Genomic DNA, 25,249 nt, shown 5'->3' with positions numbered 1-25,249 from the left:
TGTTCTGACATGCAGTATGTGCATTTCCGCCCCACCCTCCTGAAAATGCCATGAGGGGAGCCTGAGTTTCCTAGGAACTCTAGAACGAATAGTTTCCAGAATCTTCATCTTGAAGGGACAAATTTCCAAAACATCAAATCAGAATATAGTTTGAGTCATTATTTAAATATATAGATGAAGTCTGTTTGATCTAAGAGCCAATACATATAAGATAAAATTTTAAGAATATTTTTGATTATAACACAAACCTTTACTTTTGTTTCAATATGACCAGAAACAAGATAAACATTATATAAACAATCAAAATGAAGAAAAACAAAGCAGTTATATTGAATATGGAAAGTGCTCCAACAGATGTTCATGCCTTACTAGGCATAAGAGAATCAATCCCAAAGAGAAGGCATGCAAATGTAAAGATTGCATCAAGTCATTTACTTGTCATGCAAAACTTCAAGCTTATCAGAGAATCCATACTGGTGAGAAACCTTACAGATGTCAAACATGTGGCAAGTCCTTTACCACGGCCTCAAATCTTAACACACATCACAGAATCCATACTGGTGAGAAACCTTACAGATGTCAAACATGTGGCAAGTCTTTTACCCAGGCCTCAACACTTCATACTCATCACAGAATTCATACTGGAGAGAAACCTCACAGATATTAAGAATGTGGCAAGTCCTTTAACACAAACTCAACTCTTAAAAATCATCAGTAAATTCACTTAATGGGTACATTTTATAAAATTTCTTAGTATACCTCACACTAATTCATTGTATAGATCTTCCTTACATTGCCAAGTTATTACCCAGGCAGACATCCTTTAATTAATTTCCAAAGCTTAGTCAATACTTAAACATCAAGACAGTTCTTTTTAAATTTAGAAACATTGTATCCAGATATGAACTTTATTGTGATCAAGCATTTGTTGTAAACTGAATTTATGCATTGTTGTTGCTGACATACTATTTAAGCATCAACTATTATGAATAAATATTCATAGTAGGAGTCATTTAAGCAGTAACATTTCTTGACTGTATGTTGAAATAATGTGATAAAGAATCAGTTATGTCCACTATTTCTGATTTTGATGCATACTTAATTTCTTGGCATATGATTGCTAATGTAATGAGGTTATACTCTAAATAAACATTTTCCTACGACATTTTGTGATATCACATAAATATCAGATTATCTTAAATTTCCAAAGCATCATGTTCTTAGATCCAAATTTCAAAGTCAAGGCATCAAAATATCTATGTTGGATTAGTTCAGCAGCATTTATAAATAAATATCTTTTAGCATCTGTTGCTCCTTCCTCAGCATTTAAATAATTTAAAGAGAGCATAATAGCATACAGTATCAAAATTCTCTGTGTATTTTCCATCTTTGTGCAGCTTTGTTTTAACCTCTACTTTGTTTATTTTTACTTTTAACTCTTTGCTTTTTGAGACAGGTTCTCTGTATCTTTGACCTGAAGTAACTCTGTAGACCAGGCTGTCCTTGAACTCTCAGAGATCCGCCTGTCTCTGCCTCCCAGGCATTGGGATTAAAGGTGTATGCTACTACACCTTGAACTCACAGAGATCTGTTTGTCTCTGCCTTCTAGGCACTGGAATTAAAGGCGTGTGCTGCCACACCTTGAAGTCACAGAGGTCAATCTCCCTCTGCCTCCCAAGTGTTGGTTAAAGGTGTGTACTACCACACACAACAACTCTCTTCCTTTTTTTTAAGAACTTCAACTTTTAGCCTGCATATATTTTTAACACACAGTAAGCCATTTAGAAATTATCATTGTCTTTGAATCTCTCTTTACTATATATCTCTCTTTTTCTGAACACATGAGTCTTCAATTTACCAAGCAATATCAGTAGGACTAAAGCTGTGGCTTTGCCGGCTTGATGTAACCCATTCTTTAGCTTTCTGCCATTCCAACCTTGTGGCTGAGGTACCTGCCAGAGCTGCATTCAGTGCCACACAAGTCTACAGTGTTTCAAGGTCCTTGCCATCAAACAAGCTGCAACAGACAACACTCAAGTCCTCTCCCTGTAGCCGGCCCTCCTGCCTCAAACAGTCAGAGTTTGCCCTGGCAGGACAGCCCAGAAAGCCGGCATTTTAAAACGGCGCAGCTTTTTTCCTGCTATGGCTGAAAACCGAAACACATGCGTTCAGCTTTTCGTCAACACTGTTTAAGTGTTTCGTGACAGGACCTCTTAAAAGAGCTGCAAGCTTTGCAGCTAAAGCTGAGTCAGGAAGCCTCTCAGATGAGAGCGCTTGCTTGCCTCTAATAAGCAGAGCAGACCCGAGAACACAGCGAGTCTAGTTGCCATCAAACAAATCATAGCACTTTACTCCAAATGCTCTATTCAAAAGCTCTGTCTCCCGCAGGAGCCAGACAGAGATCGTGATGGCGGCACAGCCCCAGGAAGTCACGCTTTAAAATGACACAGCGTTTTTTCTGCTACTGTTGCCGAATCAGGAAATCTCTCTACAGCACGCCACCAACAAACAGCAAAAATCTGTGTTAAACTCTCTCTCCCTTATTTTTAAGCCTTCTCAGGTTTTTTAAGTGGGTTTAGTCCATCACATCGGGCGCCATTTGTAGAAACTGCTCTTGCCTGGACTGTTGCATAAACTGGACACAGAGAACCCACAGAGAGAGGACTACTGAACTTGCCTAAGGTGAGATGATCTTTCAGGGTTCCTGAAGGCCGAAGATGGATGCCCCAATGGTACAGAGGAACTTTGGGTGACTGTCCAGGCAGCGAGATGTCTCTGTCATTTCTAGAGTTTTAAAAGTTGCTTTTTTCTTGTTTGCTTAGGTAGTATTGTATCTTTCTAGAGTCTTTGATGGAGTTAAGAATAGTTAGTTATAGTTATAGTTTTCCTTAGTTATGATAAAGATTATTGTAACTTTTACTTGATAACTGTTTCGTTATATGTAATTTTTTGCTATGTTAAAGTTAAAGCCTTTTTTTTTTTGTTTAAACCAAAAAAGGGGAAATGGTGGAGGAAGGTCATTGGTTAAATAAAAAGAAACTGCTTGGCCCTCATTGGTTAGAAGATAGGTGGAAGGAGTAAACAGAACAGAACGCTGGGAGGAAGAGGAATTGAGCTCAGACTCCACTGCTCTCCTCTCGGGAGCAGACGCCTCAGAGAGACACCATGCTCCCTGCTCCCGGGAAGATGCACACGATGAAGCTCCGACCCAGGATGGACTTAGGCTAGAATCTTCCCGGTAAGACCGGTGCTACACAGATGATAAGAAATGGGCTAGACCAGGTGCGAGAGTTAGCCTAGAAGAGGCTAGATAGAAATGGGCCAAGCAGTGTTTAAAAGAATACAGTGTCCGTGTAATTATTTTGGGGCATAAGCTAGCCGGGCAGGCGGCTGGGGTGTTGGGGACGCAGCCCCGCCGCTCCTATTACTACAAAACAGAAATGTGCTTAAAGAGGGAAAAATGACTCAAGATCAAATTAAACCTTGAACAGTGACAGTAAATTTGCAACTGTGTTACATAATTAAGCACAAGTAAGTTAGCAATAAAAACAGTAAATTTGAATTACTTTTAGGATTTTCCTTTGGCAAATTAGGATGACAATTTCAGCGTATTTAGAACAGGGACTTGTATCTCTCAGTTAAGATTACCACACACGCTGAGTAGTGGGGGTGCTGCCTTCAATCCCCACTCTCTGGAGGCAGAGGCAGGTGGATCTCTGAGTTTGAGGCCAGTCTGGTCTACAGAACAAGTTCCAGGAAAGCCAGGGATACACAGAGAAACCCTGTATCAAAAAACCAAAACCAAAAGCAAACAGACTACCACACACAAAGGCCATAATTACTCTATATGCAATAATACACAGGATTTTTAAAAGTAACATAAATTATCTTAATACTTTACCTATCAAAAAAATTGGGGACTTTAGGGGTGTAGTTCAATGGTAGGATTCATGTGAACTGTGTGTGAGCCCTGGATTTAATCTCCACCAAAAAAAGGGCAAAATCTAGAAAGAAAGACGTAGCCATGGTGTGGACAATTTAGCAGTAGATTTTCAGTGCAGAAATTACTGTGAATTTCTAAGTACCTATCTTTTTCTGTATATTACTTATTTAAAAAACAGTTCAGAGAAAATTGAAAATACTTAGTAAATTTAAAACTAGATCTTCAAAAGCTAATAGGTCTCTCAATACCAAACTCTTTCCCCTACCAAATGTGAACGTGCATTTCCAGAACCAATCCACCTGTGACGGCTGTGGCTCTCTAATCCGCAAACACTTCAAAAACACAAACAGAACCACCAGCAGCGTACACAGGTACACAGCATCTCCACACTGCAGGGGGCACAGCTGTCATCGAGCAGTCAGTCACCCGCTGTGTGGACTCAGCCTGTCCCAGACTTGATGTCCTGGTTCGGCAGTCCTACACGTTTGCGAGCTGTCCCAGCACATGCTCACGGCACCACAAGGGCAGGGCTGAGGTCCTGAGGCTGCACACAGAAAGGCTCAGGGAGAGGCAGCCTTGTGATTCGGGTTCAATCTTCGGAATTTTCTCCTCTGCTTTCTTTAACATCTTCGGTGTTTTCCTTGCAAGAATCCTGGCTGTTGGCATCACTTAAATAGTTTCCATCCTCATTCTCTCTTTCTTCTTCATAAGAGCTACAGGAAGAAATGTTATCAATCTATCAAAGGAAAAACGCGTTGGTTTCGAAGGTACATGGCCTGTGTTACCATGCCACCCTAAGGGTGCTCCTCCAGGCCACAGGCTCCGACAGCTACCAGGGCTATGGAAGCACCAGTGGGAAAATCAAGTATTCCAGGACAACCAATTTATTTTAAAACTTGACTCCTTATCGCTTTCTTTCTTTTTCTATTTTTCTTTCCTTCCCTTTCTTTTTTATTCTCTCTCTTTTATTTTTTTCCTGGTTTTTCGAAATAGGATTTCTTTATATAGCCCTGGTTGACCTGGAATTGGCTCTGTAGACCAGGCTGGCTTCGAACTCACAGAGATCCACCTGCCTCTGCCTCCCTCGTGCTCAGATTAAAGGTGTGCACCACTGACTGGTGACTCCTTATATTTCAGTCGAAAACAGACTACACACACACACGCACACACACACATTTATGATGTGTCAGAAATGTACATTTGCTGTAAGAACAAATGTTTTATCACTATATAATACTTATACTGCATCAAATATGGTAAATATTAGTATATTTTACAATGGTTCCCATGTGCTCCCTTAAGTAAAAGGCTTTAAAACAACAAAAAGCACAGCACATGCATCCCCGCAGCACATGCGCCCCCAAAGCACATGCGTCCCCACAGCACTTGCGTCCCTGCAGCACATGCACCCCACACCATGCTACCTTTCTTTATCCGACATGCAGCTTCTCAGCTCTTGCCTGGTGAAGTCCTCAGACACTTTTCCACCACGGCCTTTCTCTGAAACAAACTCCTCAGATAGTCCTAGTGCTTTTAGGGTGTTAGCATAGCGCTTTTCCGCTGCCGTCCTTGCGTTCCTCTACAGGAGAGACGAGAGCAAATGCCACGACGTTCTATTAAGAGGTATGGACTTCAGAGCACCAGTGAAAACTAAGACTGACAGTCTCGGCGACTGAAACATGCTTCTTCCGTGACTGACACATTTAGGCATGGACCCAGGGGACAGGCACTGTCTGTAATAACCAAACTGTGAGCAGCCCAAAGAGTCAACATCTGGATGAGCAAGCAGGCTACATTACAGTCACAGATAGAAAGAATGAACCAATGAATATAAGGAGACGAGTTATCTAAACCATGGCTTAGCAGGAAACTCACAAATGTAACAGTGAGCAAAAGGAACGCTCAGAAGAACACGAAAGAATACAACCAGTAGACTCAGTCACTGGAAGTCCAGAGACAGGAAAAGCTGCAAACGAGGCAAGGCTGATCCCAGATTAGAGGCGGTGACCTCTAGAGGAAGAGGCAGAGGGATGGTCTGTAATGACTTGTCACACTGTGGTAAACTTTTAAGATTGCAAAAGTTACTCCCTCAGAAAGGATCAGTAAGGAAAGAGAATGAGCCACGTGTGAGTCAATCCCGTTACTCAGGAGGCAGAGGCTGGAAGAGGATTAACACAATTTCAAGGCTAGCCTGGGCTACATAGTGAGTTCCAGACCAGCCAGCAGGGCTGTGCAGCAAGACCTATCTAAAAAATAAACAAAGGTCACGTGTCTGCTTCAGCTCAGAATGCAGGGCCAGTGGTAGTGGCTGGTCGGCTCTTCTATGCACCCAGTGTAGTTCTGTCTTTATATGCCATGACATCAGACCATTAAAGATGAAATCATCCATACTGTTATCTTTATGCGAGAAAAGAGGGATATTTGGAGCTGAGTTCAAATCTCTTGAATTCACTCCTTGGTGGTCCACAGGAGGGTTAATGATCTTTTCACGGTTGCAGCTAATTGAGGACTAGGGGTGTAGCTCAATAGTGGGGTGTTTATACAGGCATGAGGACTAGGGGTGTAGCTCAATAGTGGGGTGTTTATACAGGCATGAGGACTAGGGGTGTAGCTCAATAGTGGGGTGTTTATACAGGCATGAGGACTAGGGGTGTAGCTCAATGGTAGGGCGTTTATACAGGCATGTTTGGGGCTCTGAGTTAAACCTCTAATACCACCACAGAAACACCAAACCAACCAACAAAAACTCCAAACCTAAAAACAAAAAGCCTTCAACCCCAGAAGATGGCAGGCGAAGTAGACAGCCTGGCCACCAAGACAGGAAGGGCTACACAGCATAGATCCTGACTGGAAAAAAAAAGGCAGAGCTATCACAAGTTGAAAAGCGGCCAGGAGCACACAGGCTTCAAACAGCTACATGGGGACAAGGTGCTCGGTTGGCTTCAGCCCAATCTTTGCACCTCTGAGTGGATCTTACAGGAGATCTGGGGCCAAGAGTTCCCAACGAACCTCCAATCCGCCTAAAGCAAGGTTCGCAAGGAACAGCCCAGGTCCCGTGGGCCAATAGCAGCCCATATGCAGGGTGTGAGACAGCACCCATCAACACCCAAGAAGACAGGAAACCACGGTTGTTCAACCTAGGGTTCCGCAGAAGACAAAATAGCAAGATCAATTGCGAGGGATTATCATGGCCTCCCAGATACTCCGGGAGACTGAAAAAGACACACAACCTAAAACTTCTGGTAAACTGTACCAATGTTAGTAGTTTTTAAACAATGCAAATGAGGGGCTGGAGAGATGGCTCAGAGGTTAAGAGCATTGCCTGCTCTTCCAAAGGTCCTGAGTTCAATTCCCAGCAACCACGTGGTGGCTCACAACCATCTGTAATGGGGTCTGGTGCCCTCTTCTGGACTGCAGGCATACACACAGACAGAATGTTGTATACATAATAAATAAATAAATATTTTTTTTAAAAAAATGCAAATGAGACAGGGTGTCACTGTGTGGTACTGTCTGTCCTGGTCCTGTGTAGACCAGGCTACCCTCAAACTCACAGAGATTCCCCCAGTCTCTGTGCCCACCCTGCTAAGTGCTAGGATTAAAGGCGTGCACCACTGCATTTGCCTAACCAAATTCATGAGCTCTAGGTTTACTCAGATACTTTGCCTCAAAAATCAAATGAAGAGTGATGGAGGAAGATACTTAACATTGACCTCGCACGCGCGCGTACACACACACACACACACACACACACATGGATGCACACATGTACAAGTAAGTGAAAATGTGTGCAGAAATTGTGGAATACCAACAAGTCTTGGTGAACTGAAAAACCAAGTGAGAAATGAGAACTGTGCCCCGGAGAATACAGAAGCAAATGAAGCCAAGCAACTCCGACGCACTGAGAACATTCCGGGACTAAGGAGGCATACCCACTGGGAGAGGGCTTGTCTAGCACGGAGTCCCGGGTTCAGTCCCCAGCACCATGTAAACCAGGAGCGCCGACACACTGCAATCCCAGCTCTCAGAAGGCAGCAGTAGATGAGAAACCCAGGGTCACCCTTGGCTTTGTCCAAGGCCAGCTTAGGCTACGTGAGACCTGCCTCAAAAAAAGACTGACTTTAACTTGTGGCAACAGTGTCTTATTCTTTTTTTCAGACAAGACCTTGCTGTAAATGTTCCTTTTTTTCTCTATAAAGTAGAACAGTATTGATGATTTTATCTTTAATGGTCTAATGTTATGGCATCTAAGACTGAGGACTATAGCTGGGCACTGTGACACACGCCTTTGATCCCAGCACTGGGGAGGCAGAGGCAGGTGGATCTCTGTGAGTTTGAGGCCACCCTGCTCTACAGAGTGAGTTCCAGGACAGCCAGAGCTACACAGAGAAATCCTGTCTAAAACAAAAATCCAAAAAGGAAAGGGTGGTATCTATCAGTCTGGCAGAGCCACAGGTAAAGGGTATAACAGGGAAAGGGAAAGGGAGAGTGAAGAGGGACAGGGGCTGAGGAGGCTGAGGGGACGGCTGGGGACATGGCTGAAGCAGATTGTCTGCCCTGCCGGCGTGAAGCTCTAAGTCTGACCCCACACATAAAATCAGTTGTGGTGGTACACACCCATCATTTTAGCACTCAGGGGCAGAGGTTACAAGTTCAAGTTCACCTTGGTTTTGCCGGAGTTTGAGGCCTGAGATACATGGGACCAGTCTCCAAAACAAAGGCTAGAAGAAGCCGGGCGGTGGTGGTGCGTGCCTTTAATCCCAGCACTTGGGAGGCAGAGGCAGGCGGATCTCTGTGAGTTTGAGGCCAGCCTGGTCTACAAGAGCTAGTTCCATGACAGGAACCAAAAAGCCATGGAGAAACCCTGTCTCGAAAAAATCAAAAAAAAAAAAAAAGGCTAGAAGAAGCTCGGGGACTTTATCTCTGTGCTGCGACTAGAATTTCATCCTTTGGGAGCTGGGGTGATATTTTATTTGTGTTTTAACAAATACAGCTTGCCTGAAGATCAGAGTGCAGAGCTAGCAACTAGAGGCCAGGCGGTGGTGGCTCACACCTTTAGTCCCAGTACTTGGAGGTGGAGACAGGAAGGGATATGGCTGGGCGGAGAGAGGAACGTAAAGCAGGGGGAGACAGGAGCTTGATTGCATCTGAGATTTCGTAGAGACAGTTGCAGTCCGAGGATGCAGTCTGAGGACAGGGTACCCAGGGTCACCCCTGTGGTCTGAGCACTGGTAGAGATGAAAGAACTCTCTAGCGGCTGGTACTCTGCTTCTCTGATCTTCAGCATTAACCCCAATATCTGACTCTGGGTTTTTATTATTAATACCAATCAGAAGTCGTACCAAAGGAGGAAGGGTTAGGGGAAGCAGAGCATCTCAGGTTCTGATCCCAGTTTACTGTTTGCTAACTATAAACCAGATTAGCCCCCTTCTTTGGACTTGAGTTATAGGATTCCCTCCCCTTCCAGAGGTAATCTTGGGGATGCCAATGATAAGAGCCTACAAATGAGGAAGGGGATCCAAGAAAATGGACGAGGGCACTGCTGTCAAGGTGGACCAACTTGCACCCATTTTGACAGGAGAATGGAAAAGCAGAAAGATCTGCGTTTTGCCTTTTGATGCTTTTAGGCCTGGAGAGGTGGCTCAGTGGTTAAGAGCACTTGTTCTTTTTTTTTTTTCTATACAGGGTTTCTCTGTAGCTTTGGAACCTGTCCTGGAACTAGCTTTTGTAGATCAGGCTGGCCTTGAACTCAGAGATCTGCCTGTTTCTGCCTGAGTGCTGGGAGTAAAGGCGTGCGCCACCACCTCCACCACTGCCCGCCTAGCAAGAGCACTTGTTCTTAGAGAAGGCCTGAGCTCAATTCCCAGCAGTCATACGTGGCTCACAACTCCAGTTCCAGGAGATCTAGTGCCCTTTGGTCTCTGCAGGCAATGCATGCACGTGGTGTACAGACACACACGCAGGCAAAACACTCACAGCCATAAAATAAAATAATTTAAATGAATAAATAAATATTAAATTTAAAATGTTTTTAAGAGACAGGGTCTCACTGTGTTGCATACACTGGCTCCAACCAAATGGATCGATTCATCAAAGGTCTCCCAACAATATCCCAAAGCCTCACCGGAACAGCAGAACCAGGATGACTAAAAAGTACAGGCACTGGCTAGGTGAGGTGGGACACACCTTCAACCCTAGCGGGAGACAGAGGCAGATGGATCTCTGTGAATTTGAGGTCAGCCTGGTCTACAGAGTGAGATCCAGGACAGCCAGGGCTACAGAGAAACCTTGTCTCAGAAACACCCGGCACTGACGCAGACTGTGACAAGAATGTCTTGAGGTACGCCAGGTTAATGGAGGTACGCCAGGTCAACGGAATGTTCTTTATTGAGCTACGAGCCTCCTCAGATCTTAAGCAAAATTACCTCCTTGGTGAACTGGATCAGTGAAGGTGCCCCGGAAACAGCGTGTCTCAACAATAACAGGACACACAGAAAAGATGAAGCCCAAGCTTGGGAGCTAGAGGCACAGAAACAGACAGCAGGGAATGGCTCTAGATGCCAACAAACACCACCTGGGCAACTCGTTCAAACAGCAGCGGCCTCATCCTCAGCCTCTCGTCTCGCTCTTCCAGTTCTTGCCAATATTCCTTCATCCTTGCCTTCTCACTCTTTCTAGAATCAGATAAAGGGAACGGCATTTTAAAAGGTCAGCTACGGAAGCTGCAGTAGGACATTTACTTCAGAAGACAAACTAGGAATCCAGAGTGCACAGTTCAGCGCGGCTCCATTTCTAGACTGGTAAGATTCTTCTAAGTTCAGAGTGAAAACCTCAAGTTCCAAAACAGTGTGGGCACTTTGATTTCAAGTCTTCAAGACAGACAGTATAAAAAAAACCTTGAAACTGACCTGAAAAGTGTCTTACTTTAAGTATACAAAACCAAGAAGATCTGGTCCAAATCCACGATCTTTAAAGAAAATTCTCTCAAAACCAAGACCCTGGTTTTCTTTTTTCCTGCAAAGGAGATCACCGCAGGGTCAGCAGCACTGAATGAATGTCACTGTTCTTATTCTTTGGAGCAGAGTCCACAGCGAATTAAAGGGCGCTGTTTTTCCCTATGTAAAATATACTAAAAGTAGCCAAGACAAGCAAGATTCATGGGTACAGAAAATAATTATATTTTACAATAGCTATGCTTACTTACAGCGAGTTACTACCTTCCACAGGTAAATACTGTATTCCTAAGGAATTGTTGGCTTGATTTCAAACGAGGCTCTATTAGTGGGCTATTGCTAGCTATACTATAAAGGAATACTCTATAAAGGAATACTCATTGTAATTAAGAGCAAATATATTTATTTGGTCCTTAAAAATCAGATTAAAGGTTAATAAATACTTACCCAACTTTGGAGGAGAGATTTTCTTGTTTAAACATGACCATTTGTATGTTCAATGTTTGGAACACTGGTTCTCAACTCTGCTCAAGAGAATTCTAGCATTCTGCAGCTGCTGTTGGTCACCGGGAAACAGTCACAGGTGCAGTGTGTACCCACAATGCAATCACTCGAGCCACTGTACTTTGTACAAACTTAAAACTCCTCCACTTATTTCATTGAACAAGAATATTGTCAGCTGGGATGTAGCTCAGTGCTAGAGACTGTTTTCAATGAGGGACTGGACAATCACAAGTAACACAGGCAAGGTAAGCTCAGTCGGAGAGTCTATGCTTCGTTGGCATGTATGCGGTCCTGGGTTTGACCCACAGAGGCCAGTACCATATACATACGTGTATATATGTAATGCATATGCCAAGTGTTTATGTAATTTATAAATGAACAAAAGGGTTTTAGTTTAAGCACAGCTATTGACTATGGCTGGAGCAGACAATGTTTCTGCTCCACATGGTCTTGTGATTCTTGCTATGGAGGTGAGTGTACCCTGATTCTCATCATATGCTCATGTGTGCATATCTGTATGTAAAAGTTGAGTAAAAACATTCAAAGATTACTTAAATGCATAAATTAAGATGCCACACCATTTTTATATCTAGGTATTCGCTGGTTAAAAAGAAGAAAGGAAAGGAAAGGAAGGAAAAGAAAAGGCAAGGAAGGAAAAGAACTGAGCCTGGAAGCCAATGGTTGAGTGTCGGGACTGTCCCGTGGTACCTGAGATGGTTTACTCTGGATTTAGACATTTGGGCTAAGCCCTGATGTGAGTCATAAGCCTTAACCCGGGTTGCCAGGAGCTTCTGCAATTCTTTCATTCTTTGCTTCTGTTTAGTTAGGATCCGCTTTCTCTCTTCTTCCAACATTTTCTTTTCCTCAAGTGATTTCCTGAGGGCAACAAACTAAGGCTTAATTCACTTTAAGCCAAGGAGAAAGTTGTCCAGCAAAGATTTAACAAGAGATAATTCAAAGACTGAAAAAAGGCAACCTTTTGACCAAAATCTGACTTGTGAAATTGGAAGTCCAAGGAACACTGATGATGGTGTAAGCTTGTCTATTCCCAAGGAAACACAGAAATCACATCTGTTTCTTAGAATAGCATTCCTAGCAAATGATTCTCTACCATATAGTACATACCTTACAGAGAAGTTAGTAATTTCAGAGTTACCAGGCTAAAACCCGCAGGGGGCAGGGACACATGCTAGACAGCGCCATCCCAGGGCCTCACCTGATAGCTTGTTCCCGCCCCCGGGAAGACTGGGTGGACATTGGAGGGTTGCTCTGACAAGGCCTGGGCTTCGCACACGCACCCCTGACTGGTGACTTCCGCCTTGGAGACAGATAAAGCCAGCATGTTTCTTTCCGATTTTCTTCATCAGATCCGACATCTGCCAAGACTTTCTGTCTTTTAGCCGAGTCACACGGGGATTCGTGAAGACCACGCTGTTTACGAAGAGTCGAGCGTTTCTGAAAGCTGTGTTCTGAGAAGGGCGCCTTCGGGTGCTTCTCAGGCAAGTCTCCATCACCAGGGCTCAGGCACCTACACCTGTGTCTACCCCTCGGCTTTTCGGTACTTTGGGGGTCCCGTAAATGTCTGCAAGCCGGCCTACAGCGCCCGGGGGAATTCGGCAGCAGTTCTCGGTCCCTCGACTGCGTCCTGGCTTTCCTACCGAGCTCCTCCTCCTTTGACTTGCTCTTTGCAGCTGCCCTGTAAACAGAATGAGGCACAGGTCTGGCTTTAAACCGCTTCGTTTTCCTTTTCGACTTAAAAAGGTCTCTCAGCTGCTTTTCGCGGACGGCTTGCTTCTGTTCCTCCCTGGCAATGAACTTGAAAGGCTTCTGGGAGGACAGGAGCTCGGCTTTGCTCCTCTCCCTGGCGGTCCTCCTCCGTTCTTCACTCTGTCTGACCAGATCCTCATAAAGGGGGAGGAGCAAACAAGAGGGGACCGGGTTGGCGCGAAATTTCTTCTTACACTCAGCCTCGTCCTCATCGTCGTCCCTCTTGGGCAGCTTCTGCCGACTTTCCAGACCTGACCTTGCTTTCTGCATCTCCTCTTGCCTCTTCTGCTCTCTGACTGTCATCTGAAAGGGCACAGGCACTGTGATCGTGGGCACCCAGGATTTGGGTTTCTTCCTTGTTTTCTTAGCTCTCTGGACGTCAGAGTCACACTGAATGTAATCTTCTATGGAAAAGCCAGCCCACATGTTGTTGATGAGCTCCCTCGCATAGGCCGCCATTCTGCTCTCCCGGGGCGTCTCTCTCTCCAGGCTGGGCAGATCCTCGTCAGAAGTAGTGGACAGCGAGGGCGACCGGCCCATCTGAGGCTCTGAAATCGATGTCACTAACATGACAGGGTGAGCACAGTTCTGTTCCGATGCAGAACTAGGAAAAAATAATTAGGGCACGCTTTCAATTCTATATGGCCAAACGTTAGCATTTAGGTAACAATAGGTTTTTCTAAGATGAAGGTATAACCAGTTAGAAGAGACTAGCTGTATACGGACCATGAAAGGTATCATTTTTATTAGAATAGAGCTGAGAGGGGACTATAAATTCTCTAATCAACTCTCTCACTTTTCAGAGAAGGGACCTGAGATGTCAGCTGTTCCTCCCGTCCCTCTGCTTCCCAGACTCACAAGCTTGAGTATGTCTGACCACTCCTGGACTACCCATCAACCAGGACTGACCCTGCTCACCCGGCAGTCACGCTGCTCCCTGCTCTAGTCGCTCTGATTTTTTTTCCCATCATGCCTGTGTACAAACAGTTGCTGCTTCCCTGGAGGCTACTCCCTGTCTCCTGTACCTGCTGTTCCTTAGTCTGAAGGTGTTAGTGCCTCCTGAGGGAGGCCAAGACCAGAGGGTGTGGAGTTCAAGGTCAATCTCAGCAGCAGAGTGAGAGAGAGCCTATCTACAGGCATCAGGGGTTTGATCCCCAGAATCATTTGGGCGAGGGGGGGATTGAACCTAAGTACGACACTTTTGTTGAAAATACTTTCCTGCCTCTCACGAACAGCTGAGAGTGACCAACTGCTCCTGTTTGAGACACTGGGTGTCGCGTTGTACCGCGACCTCTTTGAGGTGCACAGATGGCTGACCAACTGGATTAGGTAAAGGATCAGCTTACAGTTTCAAAAAAGCAAGTTCACAGTAGAAATGAGCCTTGAAGCTAGACTGTTTAAAAAACAAACAGGAACCAAAAACTTGTATCTTTAATGAACTCATGTTAACCCATTTTTAAAATTAAACTTTAATTTTCATTACTTAAAAAGGCCCAGCCTGGCTTAGTATGGTGGCGCACGCCTTTAATCCCTTTAATTGGGAAGCAGAGGCGGGTGGAGTGAGTTCAAGGCCAGCCTGGTTTTCAAAGCTTGTTCCAGGACAGGATCCAAAGCTACAGAGAAACCCTGCCAAAACCAAACAAACAAACAAATCCCACCTCCATAATCACTAATACTAGGAAGGACCCAGTCTGCACCTCCTGTGCCAGGCCTGTCTGAGATCTGACACCCGCAAAGAGGTCACAGGTCACAGTATGATGCGACACCCAGAAACAGGAGCAGCTGGTCACGCTCAGTTGCTCATGGAAGGCAGGAAAGTATTTTCAACAAAAGTGTCATACTTAAGTTCACTTTTGCCCCAGACAATTCTGGGGATCAACCCCCCCCCCCCGATACCTGTTAAACAGGCTCTCCTTGTGTGCTGAGGGCCTACCGTTTAGAGGCGAATTCTCTGGGCTATTCTGCTCCACAGTTACCCTAAGTATTTACCTTAGGTCAGTCTGCAGCTGACACGGAACTCAAACTTACCTAGAGGAGACACTAGAGGACTCTTCCCTGATGACCACTGGCCGAATGTCTTTTATATTTAGCTTGTCCTGGTACATTTTCTCTAATTTTGCCATGGTTTCTACATGGGCAGCCTTCAGCTCTTTGAGTTTCCTGAAATACTCTTCATTGGAGCGGTAAATATCAGAAAAGTTCATGATGTCCTGGAACGTCACACCTTCATTTTCCGCAGGAGAGCGGTTACTGCCAGCCTGGTGCGAGGAGAAACCCATTACACGTTATTTGAAATGAAGTAACAAATTAATTGATGCTGATCCAAATGCTGGGTCTTCCAGAGGTCCCCGATGTAGCCTAGGCTGGCCTCAAACTCACTACATACACCGAGTTAGTTTAAATAGTGGTCTGGCTGCCTCTGCCTCCTGATGCCTGGGATTAAAGGCGTGTTCCACCATGCCTGGCTTCAGTCCATTTTATAACTAGATTACTAGATAACTGACAAAAACACTCACGTCAGGACACAGCACTGCAGCAGACAGACTGGAACATGGCTACAAGGCTTCCAACCAGAAGCCTCTTCTGAGTTGTGCATTTTTGCTGAGAAAAGAGAGACTGCTGCTCCTGTAGGCGGCGCCAGCTCTTGAGGGGCTCCTGCCTCGGGGCTGAGGGGAGGGTGGAATGGGTCCAGGGACAAAGTTCTTAGTGAGCTCCAAGGACCCGGGCCGGGTTGACCTTGCAGGGGAAAAGGACACAGGGCAAAGAGAGTTTCAGAAGACAATTGCTGTGGGCAGCAAGGAGAGTAATGCCCACGGGTGGCAGACACTCTGGGCACGGGAAGAGAGTGGAGGAACATCGCATGTACACTTGTATGGTGGAGGCGCTCCACATACGAGTCAGGACTGGAGGTTCTGACAGGAATTTCTCTCCCCCCTTTAACTGACTCAACCACAGAGGTAAAAACCTCACTTTCTAGAGCTGAGCCAACAACTCAGCAGGTCAAGTGCTTGCCATGCAAGCGTAAGAAGCTGAGTTCAAGTCCCTGAACCCATAACAAAGCTAGGCATGGTGACACAAGCTTGCGGTTCCAGCACTGGGGAGGTAGAGACAGGATTCCTATAGCCTCATGGGTGAGTACTGGGTTCCCTTTCTCAAACAATGTCACCACAACGAAAACACTGACGAACATTACTCGAGGTTGTTCTCTGGCCTCTATGCACACACACACACATGTGAGCCTGAACACACAAATGGTATACACACATACATATGATATAACCTCATTTTCTTCATAAATATAATTTTTAATTTTCTCAGTTGAGAAAATTGAGATCATATATGATACACAAAGGGCTGCCAACCATGGGTTTAAATTTAGCCCACCATCTAGAATAGGCTGAAAAAGAAACAAAGTATGTTCCCAAATTAGACTCCTAACGATCTGATTTCACAGAATAAGTCGGCTTAGCCTCTCCAGTGGGAAACTTAAGAAGTCTGTTAAAAACCATACTCTGGGCTGGAGAAGGGCTCCGGCTGCCAAGTGTCTGCTGAGCACGTACCAGGCAGTGGGTTCGTTCCCACCATGACAGGAAAGGAGGAGAGGATGGCTAGATGGATGGACAGACAGATGTACATATTTTTAAATTCTGTGTGCATAGGTGAGGGCAGGTGCCCATGGAGTCCGGAAGTGAGAGTTCAATCCCCAGAACCTGGAGTTACACATGACGGTGAGCTGCCCAGCGTGGGTGCTGGGAACTAAATCCCAGTCCCCTGCAAGTGTCAAGTGCTCTAACCACTGAGCAATCTGTCTAGTCCCAGATTTTTGCTGCTATTTTTTTTTAAGTATTTGAAAGGCTTGTGTTGTTGCCCCACTTGGGATAACTTCAAGAAAACAAAATAAAACAATTTATCTTCAGTAGAACCGATAAGTAGAAACTTGTTATCAACAACTCATAGGCCCAAAGGACTATTTAATGAGAATTGGGCCACTGCTTTTGCAGAGGACCCAGGTTCGGTTCCCAGCATTCACACTGTGACTCACAATTCATAACTCCAGTACTAGGGTATCCGGCGCCCTCTTCTGGCCTCCATGAGCACTGCACACACATGCCACACTCACATAGACCACCTTCCCACATAAATAAAAATAGACCTAAGAGGCGAGGGAAGGGAGAATTCCCCCAAGGCCCTGCATTTGCCCCTCTCTCAAGAATGCTCATACCCCAGAAGATTCCACAGCATAAGGCTCACCCTCCACTCAAACACCACCTTAGAAGTCTTCCCTGACTGTCCTCTTTGAAATGACAGCTCTCCCAACTCACCCCGAGTCCTCCCAACTCACCATGAGTCCTCCTTTCTGCTGTATTTTTACAAGCATTTAACCATCAACCATCTTCCCCATCCTGATTTGTACATCCATGCCGCCCCGGCTGCCGAGTCAGCGGTAAAAGGCGAGAGTTTGTGTGCATGTTCTTTTGTACTCCCGGCTCCTAGGAAGGCACCTGGCCAAGAACAGATGTCCACTGGAAGCACGGGGTGCTGAAGAACCACGCCTATCCGATCACGAAGGAAAGGGCTCACATTCCAAACATGAATGAAAACCTGAGAATCAGGCTGTGAAAATGCCAGTGTCTTCTAGGTTACGCCCTCTAGGATAACGGGGGCAGCTTTCAGACAGAACACCCCTGGGCCGATTCACTCCCCCAGAGAATCTCTTCAAAGGGCCTATGCCATCTACACTGAAAACCGCAAGAGACTGTGGTCTGGATGAGCTCCACGAAGGCGAGAAGCAGCAGCGTGGGAGCGGAGGAGGCCTGAGGGTGCGCACTCACACGCTGGGGCCTGCGCATGGCCACTCACTGTCACTCCTGGTTGTTTAGATGAATGTTCTAGTTCCACCTTTGCCCTCTGCCCTAGGACCACCTAGTGAGCTGAACACCACATACATGCTCGGTTATCTTCCCACTTCTTGAGAGTTAAGCTTTTCGTGTGGTAAACACCACTAGGTAAGATGCTAATCCTGAGACTGGCTTGACCCACTTAGGGATGAACTGAGCCTCCACCCTGAGGCGATACTAACATCAGCACCACAGGAGATTATTTGTGTTGTGCTCTACAGAGCTTATCTGAAGTTCTGGAATTCTTACCACTTTTTCTTCTTTTCAGTGCAGAGCCTGGTGACGCCTACCTATAACAATCCCAGCACTCAGAAGGCAGAGACAGAAGGACCCTGAGTTCAACGTCATCTTGAGCTACACAGGACTTTGAGGCCAGCCTGTTCTACAAGTGATCCTTTGGGCCCAGGCATGGTGGCACATGCCTTTAAACTCAACATCTGGGAAGTAGAGGTAGGTAAATCTCTGTGAAACCCAACCTGTCTCCATGAGTTCCAGGCCAGCCAGGGGGTACAGTGAGACCCTGACTCCAAAAAAGAAGAAAAGAAGGAAGAGGAGGAGGAACAGGAAGAGGAAGGGAGGAAAGGAGGAAAGAAGGGGAGAATGGAGGGAGGGAGAGAAGAAGGAAGGAGTTTTACAACAATGTTGAGTGAGATATGTAGGAGCCATGGTAAGCTAAATATGAACAGATCACCCAAAGGAAGTTCTTTACTTCCAACCATTATCTCCCGCCAGTGTAGGACTCAGCCATTGATAAGTTTAATGGAGGCCTGAGTCTCAGTAGTTTACCCTGAAGCAACACCTGGTTGCAGGAAGAACCACAAACTGAGATTACCCAAGCACCACCCAAGAACAGACCATCCAAAGGAAATGCCTAACGTTCCAACCACAGTAGAAAGGATCACCTGCCAGCACACATTCACTAGGACACCCCTAGACAAATGTCTGCCAATCAGGGGTCCTGAACCTCAGAAACCCCTCATCCCCACCTTTACTACTATAAAAACCCTACTCTAACTGAGCTCGGGGCTCTCCGTTTATTCCAATACATTGGACATACAGAGAGACCGCGTTTGCAAACTTGCTTAAAATAAAGGCTCTTTGTTTTTACATACGGGACTCGGGCTTCTTGTTGGCTTTTAGGGGACTTTGCAGATTTGGGCATAACAAGACACACATCCTCCCAAGTAACTGCACCCAGCTAATGTTTGAGATTTATTTGTTTTGGGGCAAGGTCTTGCAACATTGTCCAGGCGGGTCTGGAACTTTCCATGTAGTCTAGGCTGGTCTCAAACTCACAATTCTAAATTAGACATCGCGGACACCTGGCCTGTCCAACACCTAGAGTTCCTTTTGAAAATGGCTCCCATCACCCGGCAACTACGCCTGCCTTCCTCTGCTCCTCCGGCTGCTCCCACACCTACCCGCCAGTTGCTCTCCTGACCCTTTTATTTCTTCAGGAAAACAGAAGCCACCGGAGGGACAGTCGCTCGGCTTCCCACCTACAGAACGCCCCTCTGGGGACACTATTCTCTGTTCTTCACATTTAGGGACCTGATGTAGCAGCTGACACATTCCCCGCTGTTCCTCGGTTAATGTGGGATCTTCTGGGCTTTGCCCTAGTCCTCCTACCATGGTGGCTGATCCTTAATCTCTTGTGTCTATTATTTCTCTACCAAATGTTGAGGTTCGTGCTCTCTCTCGCGCGCTCTCTCTCTCTCTAATGCTCCTCCTCATTTTTGCCCATCTCCCACCCCCCACATACTGGGATCACAGACAAATGCCAACACAGCAGGTTTCTACTTGGATCCTGGAAACCCAAACCCAGTTTATAACATAAATCTCCAGTAATCAGTGCACTCAGGACTCTAACTACAACTATAGGAAGAACGGACTTTTCTACCACAGCAAACCAAAGTACAAATTAGTTTCCAGAGTGAATTATTCAAACTGGCAGTTGTTATAATTACACTAATTTATGTAAATTACTCTTTAGAAATAACACTCATTCTCTCTTTTGGTTCTTATTAACAACTGAATTGAGGTGAAAATGGAGACAATTACAGTCCCTTTATAGATAAGGAAAGAGAAATCAAGTCCTAAAATCACCTAGGAAGGAGCAGAGAATCCAAGTACTTCCCACCATCCAATATTCTGTCTTCTGTAGGTTGAACAGTAGCTTTATCAAGTATTAACCACTGCTAGGCTTCTGAACCTCACTCGCGTATGTCTCCCTCTGCTTTACGCTAGATAACCTCAAGTTGTTTGTTCTTGAAAGTTTTGCCACTGGCTAGGCATGGTGCCTCATGCTTTTAATCCCAGTATTTGGAAGATGGAGGCAGGAGGATCAGGAGCGTGAGGTCATTCTCAGCCATAAATAGCAAGTTCGAGGCCACCCTGGACCAAATGAGACCCTGTCTAAAATAAAAACAAAAACGCCAAGGATGTGGCTCAGTTGGTACAGTACTGGCCTAGCAAGCACAAAACAAAGCCTGCATCCAGTCCCGGCGGGCGCCACTAGGAAACCAAGTGTGGGGCAGACACAAGCCCGCGTACCTGGTGCATTGTACCAGCACAGTGCTAGCTTAGGCTTGAGGTTCCAGACTTTTAAAGTGACCAGAAGCTGGGCATGGCACACACCTTTAAACGTAACACTCAGGCAGAGGCCGAGGCCGGCAGAGCTCCGCGAGTTTGAGGCCAGCCTGGTCTACATAGCCAGTTCCGGGACAGCCAGAGCTTCAGAGAGAGACCTGTCTCAAAAAACAAACAAAAATAAGGAAGCTGAGATGGTTCAGCTGTAACGAGCACCAACTGCTCTTGCAAGAGGCCCTGGGCTTGGCTCCCAGCATCCACATGGTGGCTCACAACTATCTGTAACTTCCAGAACCTCACGTGGTACACATAAATCTAAAAGCAAACAAATACAATGAATAGAACAGATGGGGGGGGTGATTAAGTTCAAAATACACGGTATGAAATTCTCAAAGAGTAAAAAATATATTGCCGGGAAAAAGTAATGAGAACAAACGACAGACTGTGCCTTTCTGCTGGAAACATATCCAGGACGTAATACTCAAAATGGCTTGTGAAAAACAAAACAAAACAAAAAAAAACAACACCTCACTGCACCCTCATGATGCTTTAGCAAACACTGGGATTTCGGCGATTTGTTTATCTAGCTAATATCTGTGGAGCATCTATCCATAGAACTTCAAACCCGCTTTTCTAATGAACTGTGCTAAAATCCAGTACTAACCAAAACCTAACGGTGATAAAACACACTTGTCAGTACAGCTTATCATCTGAGGTTTTATGAAAACTATGGGCACATTAGTTTTACTCAAGGTAAAAAGAAAATAAAAATCAAAGAACTAAAGAATTATTTATTCCCAAACTATGGGGGAGAATAGGAAATTCTGTTCTTTGCACGCTCTACAAACAGTCATACAAACGCTCTTCAAGAAAGTTTTGCAGCAATCTTTAGTTGGGGCAGAGAGCAGGGAGGGAGGGTCTGCAGAGGGCACCACATTTCCAGGGGTTCCCCGCCGGTGAGGACCCGGGCCAGCCCTCAGTCCCCGCCTGGCTCCCACATTACCGACGCCCGCGCCTGCCGCATCCCAGTCTTCAGTTCCTCCTCCACGGCTGCCGCCAACGCCTCCGCGACCAAGGACTCTAAGGGGTCTTGGCGTCCGTACTGAACGACCCTGACTCCGGTGGTGGTGGTGTTCACCGGCAGGTGGAGACTGGCGGCCGCCTGCTTCGCTGCCCGCTGCGGGGAAGCCATCGCCCCGCCTCGAGCCCCAGCGCCCGCGCCGGCCCGGGGCGGGTGAGCTAGCGCCGCCCCCAACCTCGCAGATCTTGGCTTGGGGCGGGCGGTTACTAGGGGCTCGGTTGCTAGGGACGCTACAGGAGGTGCGAGGGTCCAAAAGACTTGCAATGTCCTCTCTCACTGTCACAAACCCCAGCCTTCAATCCAACAAAAGTCCAATGATGTTTTCTGATACAAGCCTGAGGTTAACGGGTATTCTAGAAGCATAATTAGAAGCTATTCTAGAAGCTACACACATGACTACCACAGCAAGCCAAAATAAAACGTAATCTTAAAGCGAGTCGCTCTTCGACCCCGAGATTAAATTACAGATTCACGTGACTGACACCCAGCTCCCTGGCTAGGGACTGAGCCTTTCCCTGGTTCCTTTATTAATGTCTAGCCATCTAAACCAGGACTTCTCATGGCATACGAACTTGAAGCAGAGAGAGCGCGTTTTTACTAACTGGATCAACATATTGGGACGCAGCGGAACAGAAAAGCACAGGGTGTTGGGTGACCACCCCAGAAAAAGGACAGGCTTTGCAGCGAGCTATCCAACATGGCAGAGAACAAGGTTCATCTCTAATAGACAAGAACCAGCACGAGTTGACCAATCAGAAGGAGAATACTTAGTTATCCCGCCTTCTTTTCTCTCGGTTGACCAGTAAGAAGCCAAACATGGAAAGTGCTTGTAGCGCCGCCAACTAGTGATTGACAGGGTAGCTTGCCTTGGGTTCAGGAGGGGATGAGAGCCCACAGGGACCACACCCTCCCAACACACCCCCACCAACCTTCCGTTCGGCTTTAGGCCCTGTCGGACGTCTCTCGGAGGACGTGGTGAAGTCTCAGCCCTCTGCGACCTAACACTACTTGCAGAAGCACAGCTACAGCCCCTGTGCCCGCCATAAGGTTCCAGTAGTTTCCGCGTTGTGTGGCACACTTCTACAGAACCTGTCCCTGACGCACGTACTACCAGGCCTTCCTTGTTCCCCTGTCTATGCACGAGCACCTGTGGAGTCTCCATTACCTCACCTTCCTCGGCTCATCTGTTTTGGCTGAGCTTGATTCCCCAATGGAATTGAAGAGCCAGAGGTGGGGGGGATCCATAGCCGTCCAACTGACAGGATAGTGGCTTCCTGTCAGCCACATGCATGCAACAGGTTCTGTGATGGGATTTGGTGTTAGCTAATTCAAAACCAAGACAGATTTACAGTCTGAAGCCCTGTAGGTGGATGGTTTGAGGAAAGGGAAATATTAAATAACGGGTAGGAAGGGCATGCGTGTGTACATAGAACATGAAAGTTTCAGTTCACTGGCAGTGTGCTAAATTTGCAGACATCTAATAACACAACTAAAAAGAATGTGGAGCAGAAATGGGCAGATCTCAAAGAAAACGGCACCATTGAGGAAGAACTGCTTTTCATTTTTGTACTGAAATGTAACTATACAAGACAGTGAAATAAAGCTGGGCGGTGGTGGTGCACGACTTTAATCCCAGCATTTGGGAAGCAGAGGCAGGCGGGTCTCTGTGGGTCTGAGGGCAGTCTGATCTACATAGTGTGTTTCAGGTCAGCCAAGTGCAACCTTGTCTTAAAACAAACAAATTTCTTGTGCCTAACCCCCAGTTTATTAGCCTTCCATCCCTAGCCCAAATCGTTCTTTTTTCGACCACAATTTTTTTTCATTTTTTTTCTTTCCTTTTTTGTTGTTGGTGTTGCTGTGCTTTGTGTCAAACCAAGGGCTCCAAGCACACACAACGCACACAACAGGCAAGCACTCTGTCACTGAGGCACATCAGCAGCCGTGTTCAGTTACTTTTGTTCTGCATAACTTTAAAAAAAAGATTCATGTATGCGTTGTGTTCCTTTTAAGTTCCTACATAATATTTTTTGCTCAGAAGATTTTCTAACACTGGATGAATTTCCCTGAAATTTGTGTTATTCACTTCTATGTAAAGGTTTTATTTTATTTTATTTCTGAGACAGGGTTTCTCTGTGTAGTTAGCTCTCCTGGGACTAACTCTGTAGACCAGGCTGGCCTTGAACTCACAAAAATCTGTGTGCCTCTGCTTCCCAAATACTAGGATTAAGGGCATGTGCCACCACTGCCCAGCCAATGGTTTTAAATTTAATCTGCATCATTAACATTTCATGTCACTTTAAATTTTGTATTTGTGTGCACATGCATACAGATGGTGTATGTGTGCAGATGTGTGCTGTATGTGTGTGTGCAGGCATATGGTATGTGTGCGTGTGCATGCTCAGGTGTATGGTTTGTGTGTGTGTGTGTATGTGTGTGTGTGTGCCGTGGGATAATGCTCTTGTACACTGTAAAGATTTGCCATTCATATTGGTTAAATAAAACACTGATTGGCCAATAGCCAGGCAGGAAATATAGGCAGTGCAGCCAGATTAGGAGAATTCTGGGAAGAGGAAAGGCAGAGATGCCGTCACAAATGATGTGGGAGTCTTCTGTTTTGTGTTGATTTCATTGGTTAAATAAAGAAACTGCTTTGGCCCTTTAATAGGACAGAAAATTAGGTAGGCGGAGTAAACAGAACAGAATGCTGGGAGAAAGAAGCCAAGTCAGGCAGTCGCCATGATTCTCCCACTCCAGACAGACACAGGTTAAGATCTTTCCTGGTAAGCCAGCTCGTGGTGTTTCACAGAATATTAGAAATGGGTTAGATCAATATGTAAGAGCTAGCCAATAAGAGGCTGGAACTAATGGGCCAGGCAGTGTTTAAAAGAATACAGTTTCTGTGTAATTATTTCAGGTAAAGCTAGCCGGGTGGTGGGCCCACAACACACAAACCAGATACAGAGGAAGCAAGATGAGAATGTGTTACTAAAAAAGTACCAAGCCACATGGTTAAACATAGATTAAAAACTATGGGTTAATTTAAGTTGTAAGAGGTAGTTAGTAATAAGCCTGAACAATAGGCCAAAGAGTTTATAATTAATATAATCCTCTGTATGTTTATTTGGAACTGAATGGCTGCAGGACCGGGTGGACAGAAACTTCTGTCAACATGTGTGTGCAGGTGTGGTGTGTGCGTGCACCATGGTGGGAATGTGGAGGTCACAGAACAGCTTTCAGTGGGTTAGTTGTCCTTCTACCTTTCTGAGGCCGAATCTCTGTTGTTATTTCTGCTCGCTGTGCAGCACTCCAGGCTGGCTTCTGGATTGTCCTCCTGTTTCTGTCTCCCCCCTCGTTACAGGACTGCCGGTATTAAAGGTCCATGATCACATCCAGATTGTTACATGGATTCTGGGACTTAACTCAGGTGGCCGGGCTTGTGTAGCTATTGCTTCTACCTGCTGAGCTGTCTCCCTGGCCTGTTTTTAAAATTATCTGTTTATTCATTTTTATTGGA

General features: G+C 45.7%; 1 protein-coding gene across 6 annotated transcripts; it reads right to left on the bottom strand.

The window, feature by feature from the left end:
* Positions 1-22,782, bottom strand: Fam161a (FAM161 centrosomal protein A). Of its 6 annotated transcripts, XR_012907336.1 has the most exons (8): positions 21,658-22,003; positions 15,196-15,425; positions 12,617-13,771; positions 12,109-12,276; positions 10,518-10,617; positions 5,368-5,522; positions 1,708-4,656; positions 1-1,640 (listed from the first exon to the last, which is right to left on the bottom strand). XR_012907336.1 is itself a non-coding variant. In XM_075944484.1 (7 exons), exons 2-7 carry the CDS (start codon positions 15,369-15,371, stop codon positions 4,533-4,535), a joined length of 1,878 nt encoding a protein of 625 aa, XP_075800599.1. In that variant the 5' UTR covers positions 15,372-15,425; positions 22,665-22,782; the 3' UTR covers positions 1-4,532. The 6 variants fall into 6 exon arrangements, 4 of the variants coding, with proteins under 4 accessions (XP_075800599.1, XP_075800597.1, XP_075800598.1 ...); XM_075944484.1 differs by lacking the exon at positions 21,658-22,003 and adding an exon at positions 22,665-22,782 and having other exon boundaries at positions 1-4,656; XM_075944482.1 differs by having other exon boundaries at positions 1-4,656.
* Positions 22,783-25,249: the final 2,467 nt, after the last annotated feature.

Source organism: Microtus pennsylvanicus, chromosome 12, assembly GCF_037038515.1.
Source record: "Microtus pennsylvanicus isolate mMicPen1 chromosome 12, mMicPen1.hap1, whole genome shotgun sequence".
Classification (NCBI taxonomy): Eukaryota; Metazoa; Chordata; class Mammalia; order Rodentia; family Cricetidae; genus Microtus; species Microtus pennsylvanicus.
The sequence above is the reverse complement of the archived record's forward strand: the minus strand, read 5'-3'. Positions and strand labels throughout refer to the sequence as shown.